The 22,314-nt window shown below is 37.5% G+C and overlaps 1 protein-coding gene across 1 annotated transcript in view; it reads left to right on the top strand.

The window, feature by feature from the left end:
• Positions 1-1,504: 1,504 nt before the first annotated feature.
• Positions 1,505-22,314, top strand: part of IL7 (interleukin 7) — a 48,205-nt gene continuing 27,395 nt past the window's right edge. The window contains exons 1-2 of the mRNA XM_067017169.1: positions 1,505-1,658; positions 7,556-7,689. Of these exons, the coding sequence (XP_066873270.1) occupies positions 1,649-1,658; positions 7,556-7,689 (144 nt within the window). The 5' untranslated portion in view covers positions 1,505-1,648. The remainder of the gene's footprint in view (positions 1,659-7,555; positions 7,690-22,314) is intronic.

The raw sequence follows: 22,314 nt of genomic DNA, 5'->3' as shown, positions 1-22,314 counted from the left end.
GAAAAGTGAGACTCAAAGAGAAATAGAAATCCAAGTTTCAGCCTTAAGCAACACCGCCTCACTCTCTATTTCCTTGTTTTTCTCCCTTCTTTCTTTTCCTCTTTTCTTCCATCACACTATAGCAGAATCTGGAATATTCACATGGCCAAGTTAATTGACCTGCTCGGGTCTCAATTTAGAATTCACAAGCTCCAGAAACTTTCCCCGAGGTCCCCATGCTGCGGCAAAGGCACGTTCACATGATATGTGGCCCTGTCTCTCTCCTGGCAACAATGTCTACATTGTTCACAGGACTTCTAACACAGGGGTTCCAAGTGCACACTCTAGAAGCTGGTTTACAGTAGGTTTGTGTCCCAACCCTGTTACTAACCAGCAGAGTGAATCTGGCAGATACTTAAGGAAGTCTCAGTTCCTACATCTGTGAAGCGCAGATAACAAAATTGTCTACCACACAGAAAATTTTGCTTGAGATGACATACATAAAAGACTTAGCACAATTCTAGTACAGAGCAAATGCTAGATAAATGATTGCCATAATACTATTTTCACTGTTATTACTTTACATTACTCACCTTCATTTAAGCAGGATTTCTGCAAATATCAGAAATCAAATGAAAACAGAAAATACCTAAATAATTCAGACCTGAAAAAAAAAAAATAACCCTTCTGTAACAGACAGTCAAGATGGATAAGTTGATTTATTAGCTAATTCGGATAAATGCACAGGACGCAGTCATGTGTGCATTTATCTGTTACCGTCTATTGTCAGTCTCCACTTTCTCCACCTAATTTGGGCTTCGATTTTCAGGTCCAAAGATAGCACTTACCAGATTAGGTGGGCACACCGGGTTATTTTTCTTTGAGGTCTCACCTGGGCAGGTGCATGTACAAAAGACAGAGAGGAAGGAGACTAGAGAGGTTAGAGAGGCGTGGCCCGTGGCCCTCTTAATCATTCTTTACTTCCTTTTTTTTTTTTTAACAAGACGACAAACTTGGCGTCGTCCACCACCACACCCGCGGCAAGAGCTGCGACGCCTCCTCCCTGGCGTCCGCTTGCAATAGCCCAGTTTTCGCCCTACACGTTTGTGTCTTCTGTGGACACATTAGCAACCGATGCTTTCAGATCCTAGTCGCCTGCCTTTGCCAAGGCGTTTTAGAGGTCATCTGGAAAGTCTTTGCCTCGAATCGCCCCGATTTAGAAGGCCAATTCATTCCTTCTACAGTGCTTTGGGACTCCGCGCCCTCCTCTGGTCCTGGTCCAGGTGCACAGGAAGCGCTAGGGGAGGACGCAGGTGACCAGGAGAAGGAGGTGTGCGTGGAGGTGAAGGTGCCCCAGTGATTAACTCAGAGATCGAACCTGCAGACCAAGCGCAAAGCAGAAACTGAAAGTACACTGTCGGCTGATCCTACGGAAGTTATGGGAAAGGCGAAGCGCACAGCCGGTCCGTGGTGTGTGCCGCCCCCCTTGGGATGGATGAAACAGCAGTCGCGGCGTGGGTAGGAGGAACCAGCTGCAGAGACGGCCCTAGCCGGCACGGACTCCCGGCAACTCCGCGGAAGACCAGGGTCCTGGGAGTGACTATGGGCGGTGAGAGCTTGCTCCTGCTGCAGTGGCGGTCATCATGACCACGCCCGCCTCCCGCAGACCATGTTCCATGGTAAGCGCTCCTCTCCCGGGCGCATAAATTCGCGCGCGCGGCACGCCAGGGGACTCTGGGACATGCTGCGGGGCCCCGCGCCCAGGCGTGTCCGGGAACAGCCCGGCCTTGCACTTTGGACCTGCGGAGAGCCCTGGCTCTGCCCTTGGGCAGCCGGCAGCCTCACCCGAGTACTCTGGCCCATCACCACTTGCACCTGGGGCTGCTGAGCCTGGCGGGCTGCGTGGGAGAAGCAGTCCCCGACGCCTGCTCTCTGTCCCGGGACCGGGCGATGCAGCCTCCGAGCCGCTCAGCGGTGGCAGCCCGCGCCCAGGTCCCAATGCTTCTCCGTCAGTCTCCCCTCGCCAGCGCTGCCCGCTGTCCACCCGGCGCCCAACCCACCCTCCCGGGTCGCGCCACGGTACTCACAGGCGCCCCGGGACGGGCGAGGATCTGGGCTCTTGCAGCGCCAACCCCTTAGAGAAGCAAAAGCGAAGCTCCCACGGGACACGCTTTTAAACCTCAAGGGGACAGGTCTCCGGAAAACCCCGTTTTTCCTCATTGAGGCTGGGAGTTTCCAACTGGGGCTGTACCCTGTGTCTTTTGCTGGGAAACCAAGTGCTCGGGCTGGCACTGAGAAAGGCCACTTTCGGGTTTTGGTTTCTTTCCTATATGGGTACTCCTGGACGGAGGCAGGATTAACAGGCGTAATTCTAAATTCTAGACCCTTGCCGAGATTCAGTCTATTTTATCTGTGCGAAATACGGACTTAAAATGGACAAGGGCAGAGTTGAGGCGAGCTGGATTCCCGTTGGCAGCCATATGGCCAAGGTAACGGGTCCAGAAGTTGAATGGAAGAAAAAAGGGGGGAAAGAGATGTGAGTGGAGAGGATCTGCTGAGGGAAATTCTACTTTTTTATGGTAAATACTTCCTTAAGCAAAAGGAGACGGGTGCGGGAGGGTGCCAGAATAGGGAGCAGATCGTTCTTGTGTTTGATGCCTGGTCTGTGCCCTTTCCTGGCGGCACCGTTAGATCAAAAGAGCCCTATCCCTACTCACAGGTATTAAAGCATCAAAAATTGACAGTCAAGAAGTACCTGATCAGTAGCAAAGTAAAGGGGGGTGGGGAGTGGGTTTAGCATTTAGAAGATTTGTAATGGGCGTCCTCCAGAACTTTAATATAGAATTAGAAATTAGGTATATCCCTGTTTTCCTTACAATGCCCATGGATCTCCTGCAATTGCTTTTTTCTGGACCACTCCCAGTTCTAATCTTTCCATCACCTCTGATCTAGAGTGGAGAGGTAAAACAAGAAAAGGAGGCTAAGGTGCCCATTATTAACAAGGAACCTCTATTTCCTGAAGTATATCTATACTAATCGTGCATCATAAGTTATCAGCAACCAAAATATTAGAATTCTAAACTCCTAATAATAATAATTATGAGTGATTTTGATAATGATTTTTTTCCAGTAGATTTTACTAGAAGCTTAAGGATAGGGTTACTTTTTATCCTTTTACTTTGCCACTTCTTTTGGGAGTTGAGGTAGTTGAGGACCTACTATGTGGTCCTCAGTTGTGCTATCTAGTTTAGATAATTTAATCATATTTGAGGACCCCCAAAATGGAATAGTAATAAAAACAGAGAACTGAGAAAGATTTAAAAGCCTGAACAAGTATAAAGGAGGGTTACACAGGGTACCACATCAGTGCTGCAATACCTTAAACAAAAATGGAAAATGTTATTTTGTAGAACCAGCTTACATGTTGATGTCACACACATGATGTGAGATTGCTTTTCTGGCCTCATCTCTGACACATAACCTTATGCAATAAAGCAAATAATCAGTGTCTTTCTTCCTGAAATAGGAGTACGTGATGCCGTGTTTCAGGAATTGGCCAAGGAAGCGCTGTAGTGAGGTTCATCTGGAGGAAGACGGACTTTTGTATATTTCCCTTGACTACACACATGCAGTTATTTTTATAGGAAGCAGTGCAGCTCAGTGGCTAAAAGCTTAGTTTCTAGACTCTTGGATTTGAATCATGCCTCTTACAAGACATATTTTATATGGGGAAAAATGTTTGGGCCCCAGATTCTCCATCTGCAAAAATGTTAGTGATTGGTAGTACTTACCTCAAGAAATGGTTATGGAATTAAATGAAATATTGTATGCAGTATTATAGGATGGCTTCAGAAATGTCTTTAACTGTTGCTTATCATGGGACTTGTGGATAGAATTTATAATCCAATCTTAAAATGTTTGTGGAATGTATTAGAATTCTTTATGTGAGCATAATCACATTCATTTTTGTAACCTTAAAAAGCTGAGTTTCATATAACATATGGTTATTGCCTACAGTTTATTAACTTTTTCTTTTTTACTCACTGACTTGTGCCAATTGTTCATATTAAAGCCAAGTCTTATATATTCAGATAATGTCTTTCATTCCATCCTAAATGTCTTTTGACCATTTCTTTAAAATCTCAGTGAAAATAGGTCTATATAATGTCTATAATAGACAATCAATAAACACTGATTGGTCCTAAACACTAATGAAAGGTTGGATTTGAAGGACTGTTGAAATTAATTTGTTCATGTTCACTTTGACCCCATAACTTAAGCATCTGAGGATTAAATGTATTATTTGGCTTAATTTAAAAACCAACAAGAATTTTTTTTTTAGACAGCCATCATTCTGGTTTAACCAAATTCCCTACTGAAAACAAATTCTCCAGTTTCAATCCCTTCTGGAAATCTGAAGAAAATTCCACAAGCCCAAGCTTGCCTTGCATTATTCTTTATGGTTTGTCTTTTTTGTAACCTAAGGGAAAGTTCAAGATGGGGGGAAGGAATGGGTATCTATGTATAATCTAAAACAAAACAAAAATAAAAGCAGAGTCCTTTTCTATTGTGATAACAATGTCAAAAGCAGGCTCAAACTAGGAATATTCATATGTTACTGTCTATGTGGTGTGGAGAAAAGACTTCAATTGCAGACCAAACCATAAGTCATTAATGAGAAAGCTGGGAACCTCTGAGATGTGGGTTTGAAGCCCTGGGTGTGTTTGCAACATTGTTGGTCAGGCGATTTCAAATCTAAAGAGTTATTGTATTTGGATCGCTAGCTAGATTCTTAGAATTAAGGTGCTTGAGAGTTGAAAGCGAAATTAAGAGATCATTTAGTCTAAAGTGAAGCTTTTAAGGGGCTCTGTCCTTCAGTCAGTCACACAACTCATTGGCATACCAACACAAAACCCCACGTCTCCCTCTGTACTTTGCATTGCCCTAGTCTATCTGGGGTTAGCCTATTTAACAACAAAGATGGCAACCAAAGACATGCTTTACAGATAAAGCAAATATTGTTTTAGAATTGAGAAACTAGTTACTCAAAAAAGACTGAATTTTCCACTAAGCCGTCATTTGAAAACCTTGACAAAATGCCATCCAATGAGTAAATGGGTCGATGTGAATTTTGGGAGCACTAATTACTGCAATTTGGAGTGAAGAGGGCGCAACAACTAGTGCTCATAGAAAATAAAACCACCTCCTTTATTAAAACATAAAATGTGGGGCTTCCCTGGTGGCACAGTGGTTGAGAGTCCGCCTGCCGATGCAGGGGATGCGGGTTCGTGCCCCGGTCTGGGAAGATCCCACATGCCGCGGAGCGGCTGGGCCCGTGAGCCATGGCCGCTGAGCCTGCGCGTCCGGAGCCTGCGCTCCGCAACGGGAGAGGTCGCAGCAGTGAGAGGCCCGCGTACTGCAAAAAACAAACAAACAAAAAAACAAACAAAAAAACCCATAAAATGTGGACCTTTTAAATGATGTTTATGTATAATAGTAAAAATGTCTCTTTTTCATTCCAATATTTAATTATTTTGTTATATTTCTTTTAAAGCTCATTTCAAATTATATGCTGTATAAATTTTCCTTACCATCTACTCCTCGCAAAGTATCCCTGCTGGACATCTGTACGATGACAGAGAAAGTAAAAAGTTTGGCTCTATGCAATCTGTACAATCTATACAAAGCTAGGACTCAGTAAATAATTCGCAATTGATCGTTGCTTGAGAATCTTCAGGATGAAGGGAGTGTGGTGGAAGAAAGAGAGGTAGGGCTGTATAATAGTACATGGAAGTGGTTTTCATTCAGAAGATCAAAGTGATGACATGTTATCAGAAGATAACGGGCATTTCTGATCAAATCCTGGGGAAGCAACCAGCTCAGGTTAGAATCCAGACCTGACACCTTACTATTTATGTTTTATAAAAAGATTAACTAGGGCTTCCCTGGTGGCGCAGTGGTTGGGAGTCTGCCTGCCGATGCAGGGGACACGGGTTCGTGCCCCGGTCCGGGAAGATCCCGCGTGCCGCGGAGAGGCTGGGCCCGTGAGCCGTGGTCGCTAAGCCTGCGCTCCGCAACGGGAGAGGCCACGACAGTGAGAGGCCCGCGTACCGCAAAAAAGAAAAAAAAAAAAAAAAAAGATTAACTAGCAGGTAGGACCCTTTTGATCCTTAGATAGTAAGTATAAGGCACTAAACAGTGCTTGGTACACGACAGGCACCCAGTTAAAGGTAACTGGTATCATCATCATTATTAATCTCCAGAGTGAATTCTTGCTCATCACGCATATGGAAATTTAGTGGCACAGCTACGAATAGACTCCACACCTCATTTTGTTTCTCTTACCTTGTCAAGTGTCAGTGACATATTAAGATTAGATGTAGGATTCATGTTTGTTCCCCTGCCTGCTGCCCAGCCTACATTGTCTATTGTAAAAATATAGGTCACTAATGGCACATAACTTACTGGGGAGAGCTACTAATTTTTATTTGACAGATAATGATGTAATAGATGAGATTGTTATGGGAAATTTATGATATATTTGACAGTCTTTAGGTTGTTTTCACAATATTAGTTCCTTGGGTTCCAAGGAGTATTGTTTGTAATCTTAAGCAGGAGAAGGCATACATGAAAAATATCTTGCACTCGACAAGAACAGTTAAAGTTCACTGGGGAAAATCACAGGAAATATATTGTCAACAATACTCGAGGGTTTACAGAAAGATGCAAACAAGACACTCCAGCAGGCTTATGAAGAAATAAAATCAGTCCCTATAAAACCAGATTTTAACGCCTCAGGGAATCACTGGCTTTCTATCAGTGTATTACTACTGCCCCAAATGATACCATTTATAAATTCATTCCTTTTGATTAACAGTTGCCCCCTAAATGAGAAGACTTATTTACAAACAGATATAAATCATTAGTTAACAGGGATGAATTTATTTATTGGGTTTTCCTAACATGTCAAGAAGCTAAACAGGGCTGTGTTTGAAGAGAATGTGGGTCTCTGGGCATTTAGAAAAAGAAGATACGGAAAAGATAAGGAGTCTCATAATATAAATATCAACTTTGTCACAGTTCTGAGGAGGGTAAGCCTTCTAGGATCCATCGTTAAAAAGAAAGAATATAATCACAGTGCAGTACCATGCAGATACACTTCCTGCAATGTTGTTTCCAGGAAGCAGCTGGACACTTGAACGACCATCAAGTTTTACATAAATACACAATCACGTGCCATGGATCATAAAATTTCAGAAATGTATAATTGTTTACCTGTAGTTTACCTGTTTTTCTGTTGATAAAGCAAAGAGATTTTGCTGTCATCACTCTTGTTCTGTGCATTCCTAAAGAGTTATATCTGAATAAAAACTGAAAGAAACCTAGACTCTAAAATATTGCCTTTCTTTAGTAGTTCTATAATATCGAACTTTAAAGTTCTTCCTACACTATGTAAAACCAAGATACATTTTTAAAATTATTAGAAATAAGTGGTCAGGCCAATTGAAATACCACCATCAAATGATATAAAATGACTTATGACATTTAGCTTATTCTTACTTATTGTTGAATTTAGTTTCTTTTAGGTATATCCTTGGAATTCCTCCCCTGATCCTTGTTCTGTGGCCAGTAGCATCATCTGATTGTGATATTGAAGGTAAAGACGGTGGAGCCTATCAGAATGTTCTAATGGTCAACATCAATGATTTGGTATGTGTTTTCCTCACGTTTTAACTCATTGGGAAAATTTGAAATATACTGTTGGTATGCAGTTTTATATCCTAATATTTATGTATAGTCCATGAAATAGGCTGCTAACAATATTTCTTTTTAAGTTGGCATTATTATATCCTGTAAAAAGAATTCTTTCCTAGACCTCAGACTCCCACAGCTCTCCTCCTCAATCCTAATTCCCTTCACTACCAAAATTTTTCTGAACATAATTTAACATAATTATCTGCATTTCCTCACCTCCCATTGATGGTCCCTGTAAAAACAGATTATATTAGGAGAAGGAAAATAACAGAATATAATGTTTAAAAATCAACATGAAAAAGTTGTATAGTTATTTTATTTTATCTGAAAGTGTGTACATGCATATCCCTAGGCATTTTTATACATATGTGTAGATATATAAAATTTGTTGTTATTTTTTTACCTACTATGGACTTTTAAAATAATAGCTATTATTCTTTAGAGTAACTTTAAGTTTACAGAAAAGTTGAGGAGAAAGTAGAGAATTCCCATATACCCACTTTCCCTCTACACAATTTCCCCTATTATTAACATCTGGCATTTGTGTGCTACATTAGTTACAATTGATGAACCAATATTGATACATTGTTATTAACTAAATTCCATAGTTGACATTAGGGTTTACTTTTTGTGCTGCACGGTTCTATGGGTTTTGACAAACGCATAAGGTTGTGGATCCACCATTACTGTATAATACAGATTCGTTTCACTGCCCTTAAAAATTGCCTGTGCTCCACTGATTCACCCCTCCCTCCCTGCCTCTGAACCCATGACAACCACTGATCTGTTATGGTCTCTGTGGTTAGCCTTTCTAAAATGTCATATAGTTGGAGTCATGCAGTATGTAGCTTTTTTAGACTGGATTCCTTCACTTAGCAACGTGTATTTAAGGTTCTTCCATGACTTTTTGTGGCTCGATGGCTCATTTCTTTTTATTTTAAAATAAAATTCCATTGAATGGATGTACTACAGTTTGTTTATCCATTCACTGATTAGAGGATATGTCTTGGTTGCTTCTAATTTTTGGTAGTCATGAATAAAGCTTCTATAAACATTCATGTGCAGGGTTTTGTGTGGACATACGTTTTCAACTCATTTGGATAAATTCCTAGGAGAATGATTGCTGGATCATATGGTAAGACTATGTTTAGCTTTGTATTAAACTGCCATAGTGTCTTCCGAAGTGTACCATTTTGCATTCTCACCAGCAATGAATGAGAACTCCTGACATTTGGTTTTGTCAGTGTTTTAAGTTCTAGCCATTCTAATAGGTGTGTCTTGGTACCTCACTGTAGTCTTAATTAGCAATTCCCTAATGTCATATGATGTTGAACATCTTTTTATATACTATTGCCATCTATATATCTTCTTTGGTGAGGTATCTGAACTCACATCTTATCTATCTTAACAATATTGAATCTTACTATCCATGATCATGGAATATCTTTCTATTTATTTAATTTTTTAATTTCTTTCATCAGAATTTTGCACTTTTCCTTGTGTTGATCTTGTTAGTATTTTGTTAGAGTTATATCTAAGTAGTTTGTATTTTTGGTACTTTTGTAAACGGTGTTATGTTTTGAATTTCAAATTCCAATTATTTACTGCAGGTATATAGGACAGCAATTGACTTTTGTATATTAACCTTGTATCCTGAAACCTTTCTATAATTGCTTTTTAGTTCCAGGAGGTGTTGTTGTTGTTGTTATTGGTTCTTTGGGATTTTCAACATAGACAAATAAGTCATCTACCAAAATTAATTTTTTTACAGTTTAAGAGCTGTATTAAAATAATGGGATGTGTTTTAACAGTGACCAGTACTTGAAACCACAAATGACAAAGGAAAACCCTCTCAAATGTTCATAAGATGGGAGGAAATTGTCTAACCTTTCCCCTCCTTCCACTCTACTGTCTTCTCCACATACTCATAGAGAAGCGTCATGACACCTTGGGAAATTCAGTGTTATACCTCTTGGAGGGTTATGGGAAACTCAAGATGATATGTATTGAACACTGTATCACAGAGAACTGCTGATTTTGTCCACTGACCAAAAAAAAAAATGCTCACTACATGGTAATTGCCCCATTTTATATTTCTTTAACTGGGGCATTTTTTGCATTAAATTATGCTACTAAATTAATCATTTTGAGTTAAGATAATGTTTTTTACTTGTTACTTACTCTTATTGCCTTCATTTCACAGAGGAAAAATCTGAGACCCAGGGCCACCCAGTTGAGGGGCAGAGCCAAGATCTGAGCCTCTGCTGTTAACCAGCACACTCTCCTGCCTTCCAATAGCAATCTCTCTGTCAGTTTATTCATTCAGCAAACACTTATGTGGAGCCTGTTATGTGCCAGTTATTATGGAAAACTCATTTTTGTGGTGGGTAGTGGAGGTGTGGCAGTAGACACAAAGGTGGACCAGATACAGACCCTTCTTTTAAGAAGCTTACATTTGGTGATGGTTAAGTCTTGGTGTGAAGAATGCAAGTTGCAGCTTGAAAAGGAGTGGCTGCCATACTCTCATTTCAGACAGACTGGTTGTGAGTCAGATTTGGAAACAAAGATGTAAACTGTGTTCTAGGAGGAGTTGAATAGATCAGCTTGATACTAGGAGAGAAACCATATTGTGGGATGGTATGCTGATCTCCAGACTTTTTAGACAGTACACCCTTTAGTAAAACTATCTTGAGCCTGCACTTCCAATATACATTAGCATTTATTTATATGTCATAGCATTTTCATAGTAATTTTGCACACATTAGTAATGATAAATAACAAATAATGAAAATTTACAAAAGATAAGGAAAAAATGTAGAGTTCCTAAAAATTTTCCTCCCATACTTGCAGTGGATTGTCCATTGTGGACTCCACTTTGAAAAGACTGCTGACATAGTGGAAGACACAAGTGGATATATGTTATAACAAGATTGTCAGTGGTCTTCATGTGATGTATTTAGACAACCAAAAGTCAATAGTGATTTGATCATAAAAGTAACATTGAATTACAATTAAAATTTTGAGCATTTACTATGTGCAATGTGAGCCATTAAAAAATAAGATAGTCCTTGTTCTTCTACAATTTATGAGGATAAGGTATACACATGTCACTATAATATGAAATGATAATAGCAGTGCATTAAAAAACAGTTTCATACACATTATTTTATTTGAGCTTCATAATATCTCTATGAGGTGGTAATAATAATAACAACTAACACAAATTCAGGGTTTACTATGTGCCAGAACTGCTCTGATTACTTTCCATGTAATAATTATATAATTCTTATGATAATTCCATGTAATGAGGAAACTGAGACCTGGACCACAAGTGGCAAGGCTGGAATTCAAACCCAGGCAAACTGGTTCCAGAAAAAGCCCTCATTCTTATGAGGCAAAGCAGATAATAGCCCTGGTTTTTTGTTTGCTTGGTTTTTTGTTTTTTGAGGGAAAATACAAGATAGTTATGATGATAACATAATGAAAGAAGAGTATCAGGGACACTAGATGGTGACTGAACTGGTTGAATTGTAGGGAAAGGTGATGGGGAGCTGCATAGATGTTCTGAATACTGTTAAAATCATCCAGAGCAGGACAATAAGGTAGAATTGAGTTGTAGAAATAAGAAAATAGAATTGATGGGAACTATTACATAGAGTCCAAATAGAGCCTGGGGTAAGGGTGAGACTCATTTTTCTACCTAGCTCAGAGGGAATGGGAGGTTCATAATAAATAACAAAGGTCCTTTTTCTATATGGTCTACTAAATAAGGAATTCAGATTCCTAGAACTGGGATGACTAGGTTAAATGGAATCAGCACTTTAAGCTTCTTAATACATATTACCAAATTATTTTCCAGAAAGGACTCATCAGTTTACAGTTCTTACAACAATATATGAGATCATCATTTTTGTCAGCAGTGAGTATTTTTATTTTTGATAATATATGCCAGGGTAATGGAAAAATAACCTTCTGTTTTGATTTACATTTCTTTGACTGCTAGTGACATTGACTGTTTTTTTTTCAACATGTATCCATCGTTCATGTTTTCTGTGTTTATTTTGCATTGAGATAAAATTCCATGTACTCTCTAAAGTGTACAATTTAGTGGCTTTTAGTATATGCACAAGCTGTGCAATCATCACCATTATCTACTTCCAGAACATTTTCATCACCTTAAAGAGTGATAAAACCATTTGCTATAGCTTTCCATTCCTCATCACCAGACCCTGGTAGCTACTAATATACTTTCTGTTTCTATGGATCTGCCTTTTCTAGGTGATTCATACAAATGGAATCATACCATATAGAGCCTTTTGTACTGGACTTCTTTCACTGAGCATAATGTTTTCAAGGTTCACCCATATTATAGCATGAATCAGCATCTCATTTCTTTTTATAGATCAATAATCTGTTGAATGGATATACCACATTTCTGTTTATCCATTCATCAGTTGAATGGATAAGTTGTTTCCACTCTTTAGTTATTACAAGTAATGCTTCCTCAAATGTTAGTTGTACAAGTTTTTGTGGAATACTCGTTGATATACACCTACAAGTGGAATTGCTGGGTCACATGGTAACTCTATTTTTAACTTTTGAGGAAATGCCAAACTATTTCCAAAGTGACTGCACCATTTTACACTCACACCATCAGTGTATGAGGGTTCCAATTCCCCTGTATCCTCACCGAAACTTGTTGTCTGACTTTTTTACTCTAGTCATCCTAGTGGGTGTGAAGTGGTATCTCACTTTTCCATTGATGTACATTTCCCTGATGACTGATGATGTCAAGCATCTTTTCAATATTGACCATTCTTACTGGCCATTTGTGTATCTTCTTTGAAGAAAAATTTTTTTTTCAAATACATTGCTCACTTTTAAATTGGGTCGTCTTTTTATTATTTGGTTGTAAGAGGTTTTTATATATTCTGGATACTAGACCTTATCAGATGTACAATTTGCAACTATTTTTTCCCATTCTCTGTGTTTCTTTTCACTTTCTTTATGGTGTCCTCTAAAGCACAAAAGTTGATTTTGATAAAGTCCAATTTATTTATTCTTTCTTTTTTTGGTAATGCTTTTGGTGTCATATTTAAGAAACTATTGCCTATTCCAAGGTCACAAAGATTTACACTTACATTTTTTCTAAGAGTTTTACAGCTTTAGTTCATATTTAGGTCTTTGATCTATTTTTAGTTAACCTTTGTACGTGATATGAGATAGGGGGTCCAAGTTCATTCTTTTCCAGTTGTTCCTGCACCTTTTGTTGAAAAGACTATTTCCCCCCATTGAATTGTCTTGGCGCCTTTATTGAAAATCAATTGTACCAAAATGTATGAGTATATTTTTAGATTTCAAATTCCATTCTATTGTCTATATGCCCATCCTTTTGTCAGTACCACACAGTCTTGATCACTGTAGCTCAGTAGTTAGTTTTAAAATTGGAAGTGTGAGTCTTCCAACTATGTTCTTTTTTAAGATTGTTTTGGCTCTTATGGCTCCTCATCACTTATATTAAATCAACTGTTGATATTTATTCTACTTAGGGATTCTGTTGTTTAAAAGCTTTAGAATTTAAATGCAGTACAAAACTCTGGTGATGCCATTCCGTGCAATAATTATACCCCATAACTCCACACACCTGTAATCATGGCCGAGTCAGTGGCATGGACAGAGGCAATGACAGTGGACAAGGCAGAGACCAGCTTAAGGATATCTTCTCCCTTATAGCCCTCAAGATCCTTTGCCATTCTCCTATTGGCTTTTATTGATATTCCCATCATTTGGTCGGAGCTCATTATATATTAAGTATGATAACTTTACGACTGTCATATTTGATGAAAATATTTTCCAGTTTACAATTTACTCTTTATCTTGTTTTTATGATACACAGATTTTATTTTATGTAGTCACATCTATAAAATAGAATTACATATAAAATAGGGCACAATGTAGGCATCAAAATGGGAGCTGCCATTTCCATCTTTAGGGAGGAGGTCAGTTAAGACTTCATAGAACACATGAATTATTTTTTGCCTTGACTTTTTTTTCAAAGACAACTTTTTAGAGCAGTTTTAGGTTTACAACAAAATTGAGAGAAGGGTACATGTTTCTTCTGTACCCATGTTCCCACGCATGCATAGCCACCCCTATTATCAACATCACTCACTTTTTTATGAAGTACTTTTTTTATGAAGGATGCACCTACATTGACTTATCATAATCACCCAAAGTCCACAGTTTTCCCTTAGGGTTCACTCTTGTATTGTACATTCTGTGGATTTGGAGAAAGTATAATGACATATATCCATCATTATACTGTAATATCATACTGAGTATTTTCACTTAGCTAAAAGTCCTTTTTTGCTCTGCCTATTTATCTTTCCATTCCCCCCAACCTCTGGCAACCACTGATCTTTATATTGTCTCATTGTTTTGCCTTTTCCAGCTTTATGCCTCCTCTTCCAATCTGTATACCTTTTATTTCCTTGCCTTATTTCATTAACAAGGACTTATTGCATTAGCAAGTACTTCCAGTACAGTTTTGAAAAGGAGCGGTGTGAAGGGATATCCTTGCTTTCTACCTGATCTTAGTGGGAAATCTTCGAGTTCCTCACCATTAAGTAAGACATTAGCTGTAGTTTTTTTGCATAGTCTTTATCAAGGTGAGGAAGTTCCCTCTTTTCCTAGTTTGTTGAGAGTTTTCTTTCATGAATGGGTGTTAGATTTTGTCAAATGCTTTTTCTGCATCAAATGATAAGATCATGTGATTAAAAAATATGTTGATGTGGTGGATTAAATTAATTGATTTTCCAATGTTGAATCAGCCTTGCATGCTGGGAATAAATCCCCCTTCGTTTTGGTGTATAATTCTTTTTGTATTTTACTGGATTGGATATGCTAATATTTTATTGAGGATTTTTACATCTATGTTGATGAGAGATATTGGCCTGTAGTTTTCTTTTCTTATCATGTCTTAATCTGATTTTGCTATTAAAGTAATGGTAGCCTCATAGAGTGAGTTAGAAAGTGTTCCCTCTACTTCTATCCTCTGAAGAGATTGTAGAAATTTGGTCTAATTTCTTTCTTAAATGTTTATTAGAATTCACCAGTGAACCCATCTGGACCTGGTGCTTTCTGTTTTGGAAGGTTATTAATTACTGATTCAATTTCTTCAATAGATATAGGCCTATTCAGATCATCTATTTCTTCTTGTGAATTTTGGTCACAAATAATTCTTGAATCTTAAAATGCATGTAGGTTTTGCCAGATGGAGCAGAACAGGGTTGGGGGGGCTCCCCCAGGAAGGGGATAGATCACCTTGCAAATGAATGCAAATAAGAAAGCAACTGCATCGTGTGGTTGGGTTATAGGATACAAGAAGAGAACCAAATCCTCAGAGGAAGCCTGAACCACTGAGTGCTGGGCCTATTATACAAAGGAGTTTGGATTTTTTTATCTAAGCACTAGGAAGTCACTAAGGAATTTGGAGGGGGAATAAAAGGCACTGAATATAACCACCACAAGAATAGAAATCTTTGTTCTTTGTGTTCACTGCTGTACCCTGAAGGGTTAGAAGTCTCAATAAATATTTGATGAATGAATGAAGAATGAAATAACATCATCAGATCTTTATCTTATAACTGTTTTCTGGCAACCATGTAGATAATTTGTGTGTTAGGATGGAAAGCAAGGAGACAGTGGGAATCAACTTCAGTGATTTAGGTGTAAATCATTGATGGTTGTAGACTAAGGCAGTGATTCATAACTTTAGGGTCTTTCAGATGAACTGAAAGCCTTGGTAAAACACAAATTTGTGGACCCTACTCCCAGAGGCTCTTATTTTGGGGGAATTTTGGTGATCTGGGAATTCCACTGGATAACTTCACGTATGTCCTTGACGCATATGGAAAGAATTCATAAACTTAAAGGAAAAATTAGAATAGTACCCTGATTTTAATCTGATACCTAAATTCTATTGCATCAAATCTGCAAAGCCATATATTACGCTCTGGGGGTATCAGCTGCTATGAGGTTTCTTTGTTTTTTTCAGTATTTAGCTCAACCACAGTAAGAAAAGCTACACAATAAATTCAATTAGCCATTATTTTAAAGTTATCCATTTTATTTTAGAATCCATGATTAAACATCTATTTTAAGGATAAATAAAGCAATCTTTTGCAGGATGGAAAAATATTTTTTCATTGATAGCCTTGATTAGATTTCTTTTCAGTGAAATAGCATTGCAGTGCAGTGTAAAGGACACTGAGTGAAGGATCAGAAGACCTAGTTTGTTACTAGCTTTGTTATTAGCAAGCACTGTGATCTTGGATAGCTCATTTAACCTCTTTGGTACTTTTCAATCCCCTATAAAATGTGAAAATTGAATTATCTCTGGGATCCATCATTGCGCTCAAATTTTTTGAGACAGGGAAAAAAAAATCATGTTTTATTTTCTTCTTCCTCTTCCTCCCTTCCTTCATTACCGGCCTGAAATTGACTATTTTCCTCCTTTTATAAATATTTATCAATCTTCTACTATGTGGAATGCTCTGTGTCAAACATTATGCCTCTAAGTTAATAATAATAATAATAATTAATAAGCTATCTGTTGCCAATAGATATAAAATCAAGGACTGGAGTGAAATTTATTCAAAAATAATTATCTTATAAAGCAACAAATAAACCATATTTATAGAAGAAAAGACCATTCTTTCCCCCATTAATTAGTCCTTGCACCTTGTCAAAAATCAATCAGTTAACTGTAGATGTATGGGTTTATTTCTAGACTCTTCAATTCTATTCCATTCATATACATATTTATCCTGTGCCAGTACCAGAGTTTTATTACCATCGCTTTGGATTAAATTTTGAAAGCAGAAAGTGTGAATCCTTCTGGTTTGTTCTTTTTCAAGATTGTTTTGGCTGTTTCAGTCCCTTGCAATTCCATAAGACTTTTAAAATCATCTCTTTAATTTCTCAGAAGTAGTCAGCTGGGATTCTGCTAAGGATTTTGTTGCCCCTATAGATCAATTTGATGGGTATTGCCTTTTTAACAATGCATAACAATGCTTCTTATCCATGAATATAGGATGTTTTCCCATTTAGTTAGGTCTTCTTTAATTTCTTTCAACAATGTTTTGTAGTTTCCAGACTGTAAGCTTTGAACTTATTTTGTTAAATTTATTCCTAAATATTTTATGTGGCTCCAATGCTATTGCAAATAGAATTGTTCTCTTAATTTCATTTTAAAATTAACTGTGATTCTTAACTCTGTACTCCTTGTATACTTACCTAAGTCTGTGTCTTAGTTCCCCATACAAGTCTATAAGTATCTTAAGGAGAGTTTACATCTGATTCATCTTTGTATCCCACAGAATGCTCAGCACAATACGATGCACATTGTAGTTTTCCATGTAAATAATAATATGAATTGTGATAATGTGTAATAAATAACTTATGAATTGTAAATTGACAGCATAAGTTGATGGAAACCCAGAACTTTCAAATAGGCTAAGAAGTCTTTTTTTGTTGAACATCTGTTTGTTTAGAAATTTGTTATGAATCAAATGTCAAGTACTTTTCTGATATCCAATATGAGCTGGTTTTAGATGTTATACAACATTATTTTATCCATAAAAAATCGTTTTGCCTAAATATAACTCATATGATTAAATGATGTAACTCTTAGCCACCAAAACAGAGTCTGGTAAAAATAATAAAGGCTGCTAAAGATGGCCAAATACTTTCTAGGAATGACTTAGTCTAATTGCAGGCATATAAAGAGCTGTCCTTTAAGTTATTAAATTATAAAATCTAATGACTAATAGGTTATAATTGGCTTTTATCATTTCTAATATCTTTAATTCTGTCTCTGTCGCTATTCCAAGGGCCCCCACAGATTTAAATTCAATAGATAGCTCTCAAATACCCTCAAGTCTATACCTCTTTTGTGAACTTTAAAACCATTCAAGTCAAATACCAATTAGAAATCTCTACCCAGATGTATGTGGCACAATGGAAGACTGATTATCATCACTTTTAGCCTGTTCCTCCTTCTACATTCCCTGTCTTAGGGAACAACATTTGCCCGATCATTTAGTCATCAAAGCCTGGACTCACTCTTAATACCTTTGCTCCTTCATCTCATCCACCACCAAATCCTACCAAGTAGTATATACCCTTAATACCTGTATAAGTCATTCACTCTGTTGACTTCCACTAGCTTAGTCTTAGTTTAGGCAATCATCAAATTTCACTGGAACCACGTCTATAGCCTTCAGTAAGCCACAGCTGATCTCTCTGTCACCTGAGGGCATCTGTCCTCTTTACTGGCACTTGAGTTATCTTTCCAAAATCAAATCTAATACTCTTTCTCTCTCCTTTTCAAAAACTTTTTAATTCTTTAAAGTCTCTCTCCCCTAATACCTGTTGATCTTGTATTTGATTGGTTTGTTAACAGAGGCAGCTAAGGAAATAAATGATCAAATTCTAGTCGAATATTACTTTAGAAATATGTCTAAGTGTATTATGTTTAAATAACTGTAATTAACTGAGAAAAGATTTAAATTGACTAAATAAAGACTAAATTAGTTCTCTATTCATCAAGTTATGCTAGAAGATAAAACAAATTTCCTGTGTATACAATTTAGCAGCATGACTGAATCAGTTACAATTTAACAGGAGAAGTAACCTTTTAAGAGGTAAGTCTTTTCGTTCTATTAATGACTTTTTTTTTCTTTTTATGATATTGGAACTTCTTGGAACTATTCTATTTATTTATTTCTTTAACATCTTTATTGGAGTATAATTGCTTTACAATGGTGTGTTAGTTTCTGCTGTATAACAAAGTGAATCAGCTACATGTATACATATATCCCCATATCCCCTCCCTCTTGCGTCTCCCTACCACCCTCCCTACCCCACCCTTCTAGGTGGTCACAAAGCACCGAGCTGATGTCCCTGTACTATGCAGCTGCTTCCCATTAGCTATCTATTTTACATTTGGTAGTGTATATATGTCAGTGCTATTCTCTCAATTTGTCCCAGCTTACCCTTCCCCCTCCACACGTCCTCAAGTCCATTCTCTACATCTGCATCTTTATTCCTGTCCTGCCCCTAGGTTCTTCAGAACATTTTTCTTTTTTAGATTCCATATATATGTGTTAGCATATGGTGTTTGTTTTTCTCTTTCTGACTTACTTCACTCTGTAGGACAGACTCTAGGTCCATCCACCTCACTACAAATAACTCAATTTTGTTTCTTTTTATGGCTGAGTAATATTCCATTGTATATATGTGCCACATCTTCTTTATCCATTCATCTGTCAATGGACACTTAGGTTCTTCCATGTCCTGGCTATTGTAAGTAGAGCTGCAATGAACATTGTGGTACATGATTCTCTTTGAATTATGGTTTTCTCAGGGTATATGCCCAGTAGTGGGATTGCTGGGTCATACGGTAGTTCTATCTTTGATAAAGGAAGCAAGAATATGCAGTGGAGAAAAGACAGCATCTTCAATAAGTGGTACTGGGAAAACTGGACAGCTACATGTAAAAGAATGAAATTAGAATACTTCCTAACACCATACAAAAGAATAAACTCAAAATGGATTAAAGACCTAAATGTAAGACCAGACACTATAAAACTCTTAGAGGAAAACATAGGAAGAACACTCTATGACATAAGTCACAGCAAGATCCTTTTTGATCCACTTCCTAGAGAAATGGAGATAAAAACAAAAATAAACAAATGGTACCTAATGAAACTTAAAAGCTTTTGCACAGCCAAGGAAACCATAAACAAGATGAAAAGACAACTCTCAGAATGGGAGAAAATAATGGCAAATGAAGCAACTGACAAAGGATTAATCTCCAAAATATATAAGCAGCTCATGCAGCTCAATACCAAAAAAACAAACAACCCAATCCAAAAATGGACAGAAGACCTAAATAGACATTTCTCCAGAGAAGATGTACAGATTGCCAACAAACACATGAAAGGATGCTCAACATCACTAATCATTAGAGAAATGCAAATCAAAACTACAATGAGGTATCACCTCACACCAGTCAGAATGGGCATCATCAAAAAATCTAGAAACAATAAATGCTGAGAAAACCATAATTTCTACCCTGAGAAAACCATAATTCAAAAAGAGTCATGTACCACAATGTTCATTGCAGCTCTATTTACAAGAGTCAGGACATGGAAACAACCTAAGTGTCCACTGACAGATGAATGGAAAAAGAAGATGTGGCACATATATACAATGGAATATTACTTGGCCATAAAAAGAAATGAAATTGAGTTATTTGTAGTGAGGTGGATAGACCTAGAGTCTGTCATACAGAGTGAAGTAAGTCAGAAAGAGAAAAACAAATACCATATGCTAACACATATATATGGAATCTAAAAAAAGAATGGTTCTAAAGAACTAGGGACAAGACAGGAATAAAGACATAGACGTAGAGAATGGACTTGAGTACACGGGGAGGAGGAAGGGTAAGCTGGGACGAAGTGAGAGAGTGGCATGAGCATATATACACTACCAAATGTAAAATAGATAGCTAGTAGGAAGCAGCTGCATAGCACAGGGATATCAGCTCAGTGCTTTGTGACCACCTAGAGGGGTGGGATAGGGAGGATGGGAGGGAGATACAAGAGGGAGGAGATATGGGGATATATGTATAAGTATACCTGATTCACTTTGTTATAAAGCAGAAACTAACACACCATTGTAAAGCAATTATACTCCAATAAAGATGTTTTTAAAAAACCTAAATTAATCAGAAGAAAAGAATAAACAAAATTTAGAGAACAAATTGAAAACAAAAAATTAATAGCGAAACTCATTGAAACTGATATCTGGTTCTTCGAAAGATGAATAAAATTGGTAAACCGTTCTCCAGCCAGGCTCACCAAGAAAATAAGAAAGAAGACGAATTGCTAACATTTGAAATAAGACGGGTCATTACTACTAGTTCCATAGATATTAAAAGAATAATAAAGGAATGTTACTGTGATGGTTAATTTTATGGGTCAACTTGGCTTGGCTATGGTAATCAGTTGCTTTGTCAAACACCAGTCCACATGTTGCTTTGAAGGTATATTTTGGATGATATTAACTTTTAAATCTATAGACTATGAAGAAATCAAGTTAAGTTACCTTCATGATGTGGATGATCCTTGTTTGTTATGGACTAAATGCCTATATTATTCCCAAAATTCATATATTGAATCCCTAAACTCAACTGTGATGGTATTAGTTTGGGACTTCAGGAGGTAATTTTAGATGAAGTCATGAAAGTAGGATACTCATGATGGGATTAGTGCCCTTATAAGAAGTGGAAGAGACACCAGAGCTTCCTCTCTCCATCATGTGAGGACATAGTGAGAAGATGGTCCTCCGTAAGCCAGGAAGATTCTCATCAGGAACCAACTTGACTTGCACCTTGATTTTGGACTCTCCAGCCTCCAGAACTGTGAGAAATAAATATCTATTGTTTAAGCCACCTAGTCTGTGCTATTTTGTTATAGCAACCTGAGCAGACTAAAACATCATTCAGTCTCTTGAAGACTGTAAGAGTAAAGACTGTGTTCTCCCAAGGAAGAAGGAATTTTGCCTCCAGATTGCCTTCAGTACAAGGTTCCAACATCAACTTCCCTGGACCGCCAGCCTACTGACCTATCCTGCGAATTTTGAACCTCCCAGTCCCCAAAATCACATGAGCTAATTACTTAAATATATATATATATATGCCCCCATTGGTTCTGTTTTTCTGGAGAACCTTGCCTAATGAATTATGAACAATTCTATGTCCACAAATTTGATCATTTAGATGAATGAACCAATTCCTTAAAAGACACAGTGACCAAAGCTCACACATGAAGAAATAGATGATCTGGATAGGCCTATTTTCTTTACTAAAGAAATTGAGTCAACAATTAATAACTTTCCAAAACACAAAATTCCAGGTTCAGATGGTTTCACCGGTGAATTCTACCAAACATTTGGGAAGAAATTATACCAACTCTCTACAAACTCTTGTAGAAGTAAAAACAGAGAGAATATTTACTAACTCATTCTATGAGGCCAGCATCACCCGAATACCAAAACCTGATGATGGCATTACATGATAGGAAACCTCCAGATGTATATTTCCATGAACGTAGGTAGGAAAAAAACTCAACAAAATATTAGCAAATTAATTCCAATAGTGTATTAATTATGCATCATGACTAACTGGAATTTATTCCAAGTATGCAAGGTTGGTTCCATAACTGAAAATCAGTTAATTTAATCAATTAATCAATAACATAAACAGCCTAAAAAGAAAAATCATGTTAATAAATGCAGAAAAAGGATTTTACCAAATCCAACAGGGATTCATTATAAACACTTGCAGCAAACTAGGAATAGAGAGTAATTTATGCAACCTGGTAAATTTTATTTACAAAACACCTACAGCCAACACCATACTTAATTGTAAGAAACTAGATACTTTCCTTTAAGACTAAGAACAAGTTAATGATGTTACCCTCTCACCACTCGTATCAACATCATTTGAGAAAT

The sequence above is a fragment of the Kogia breviceps genome, chromosome 17 (genome assembly GCF_026419965.1).
Source record: "Kogia breviceps isolate mKogBre1 chromosome 17, mKogBre1 haplotype 1, whole genome shotgun sequence".
Classification (NCBI taxonomy): Eukaryota; Metazoa; Chordata; class Mammalia; order Artiodactyla; family Physeteridae; genus Kogia; species Kogia breviceps.
Note: the sequence above shows the minus strand (reverse complement) of the source record. Positions and strands in the feature narration are given on the sequence as shown.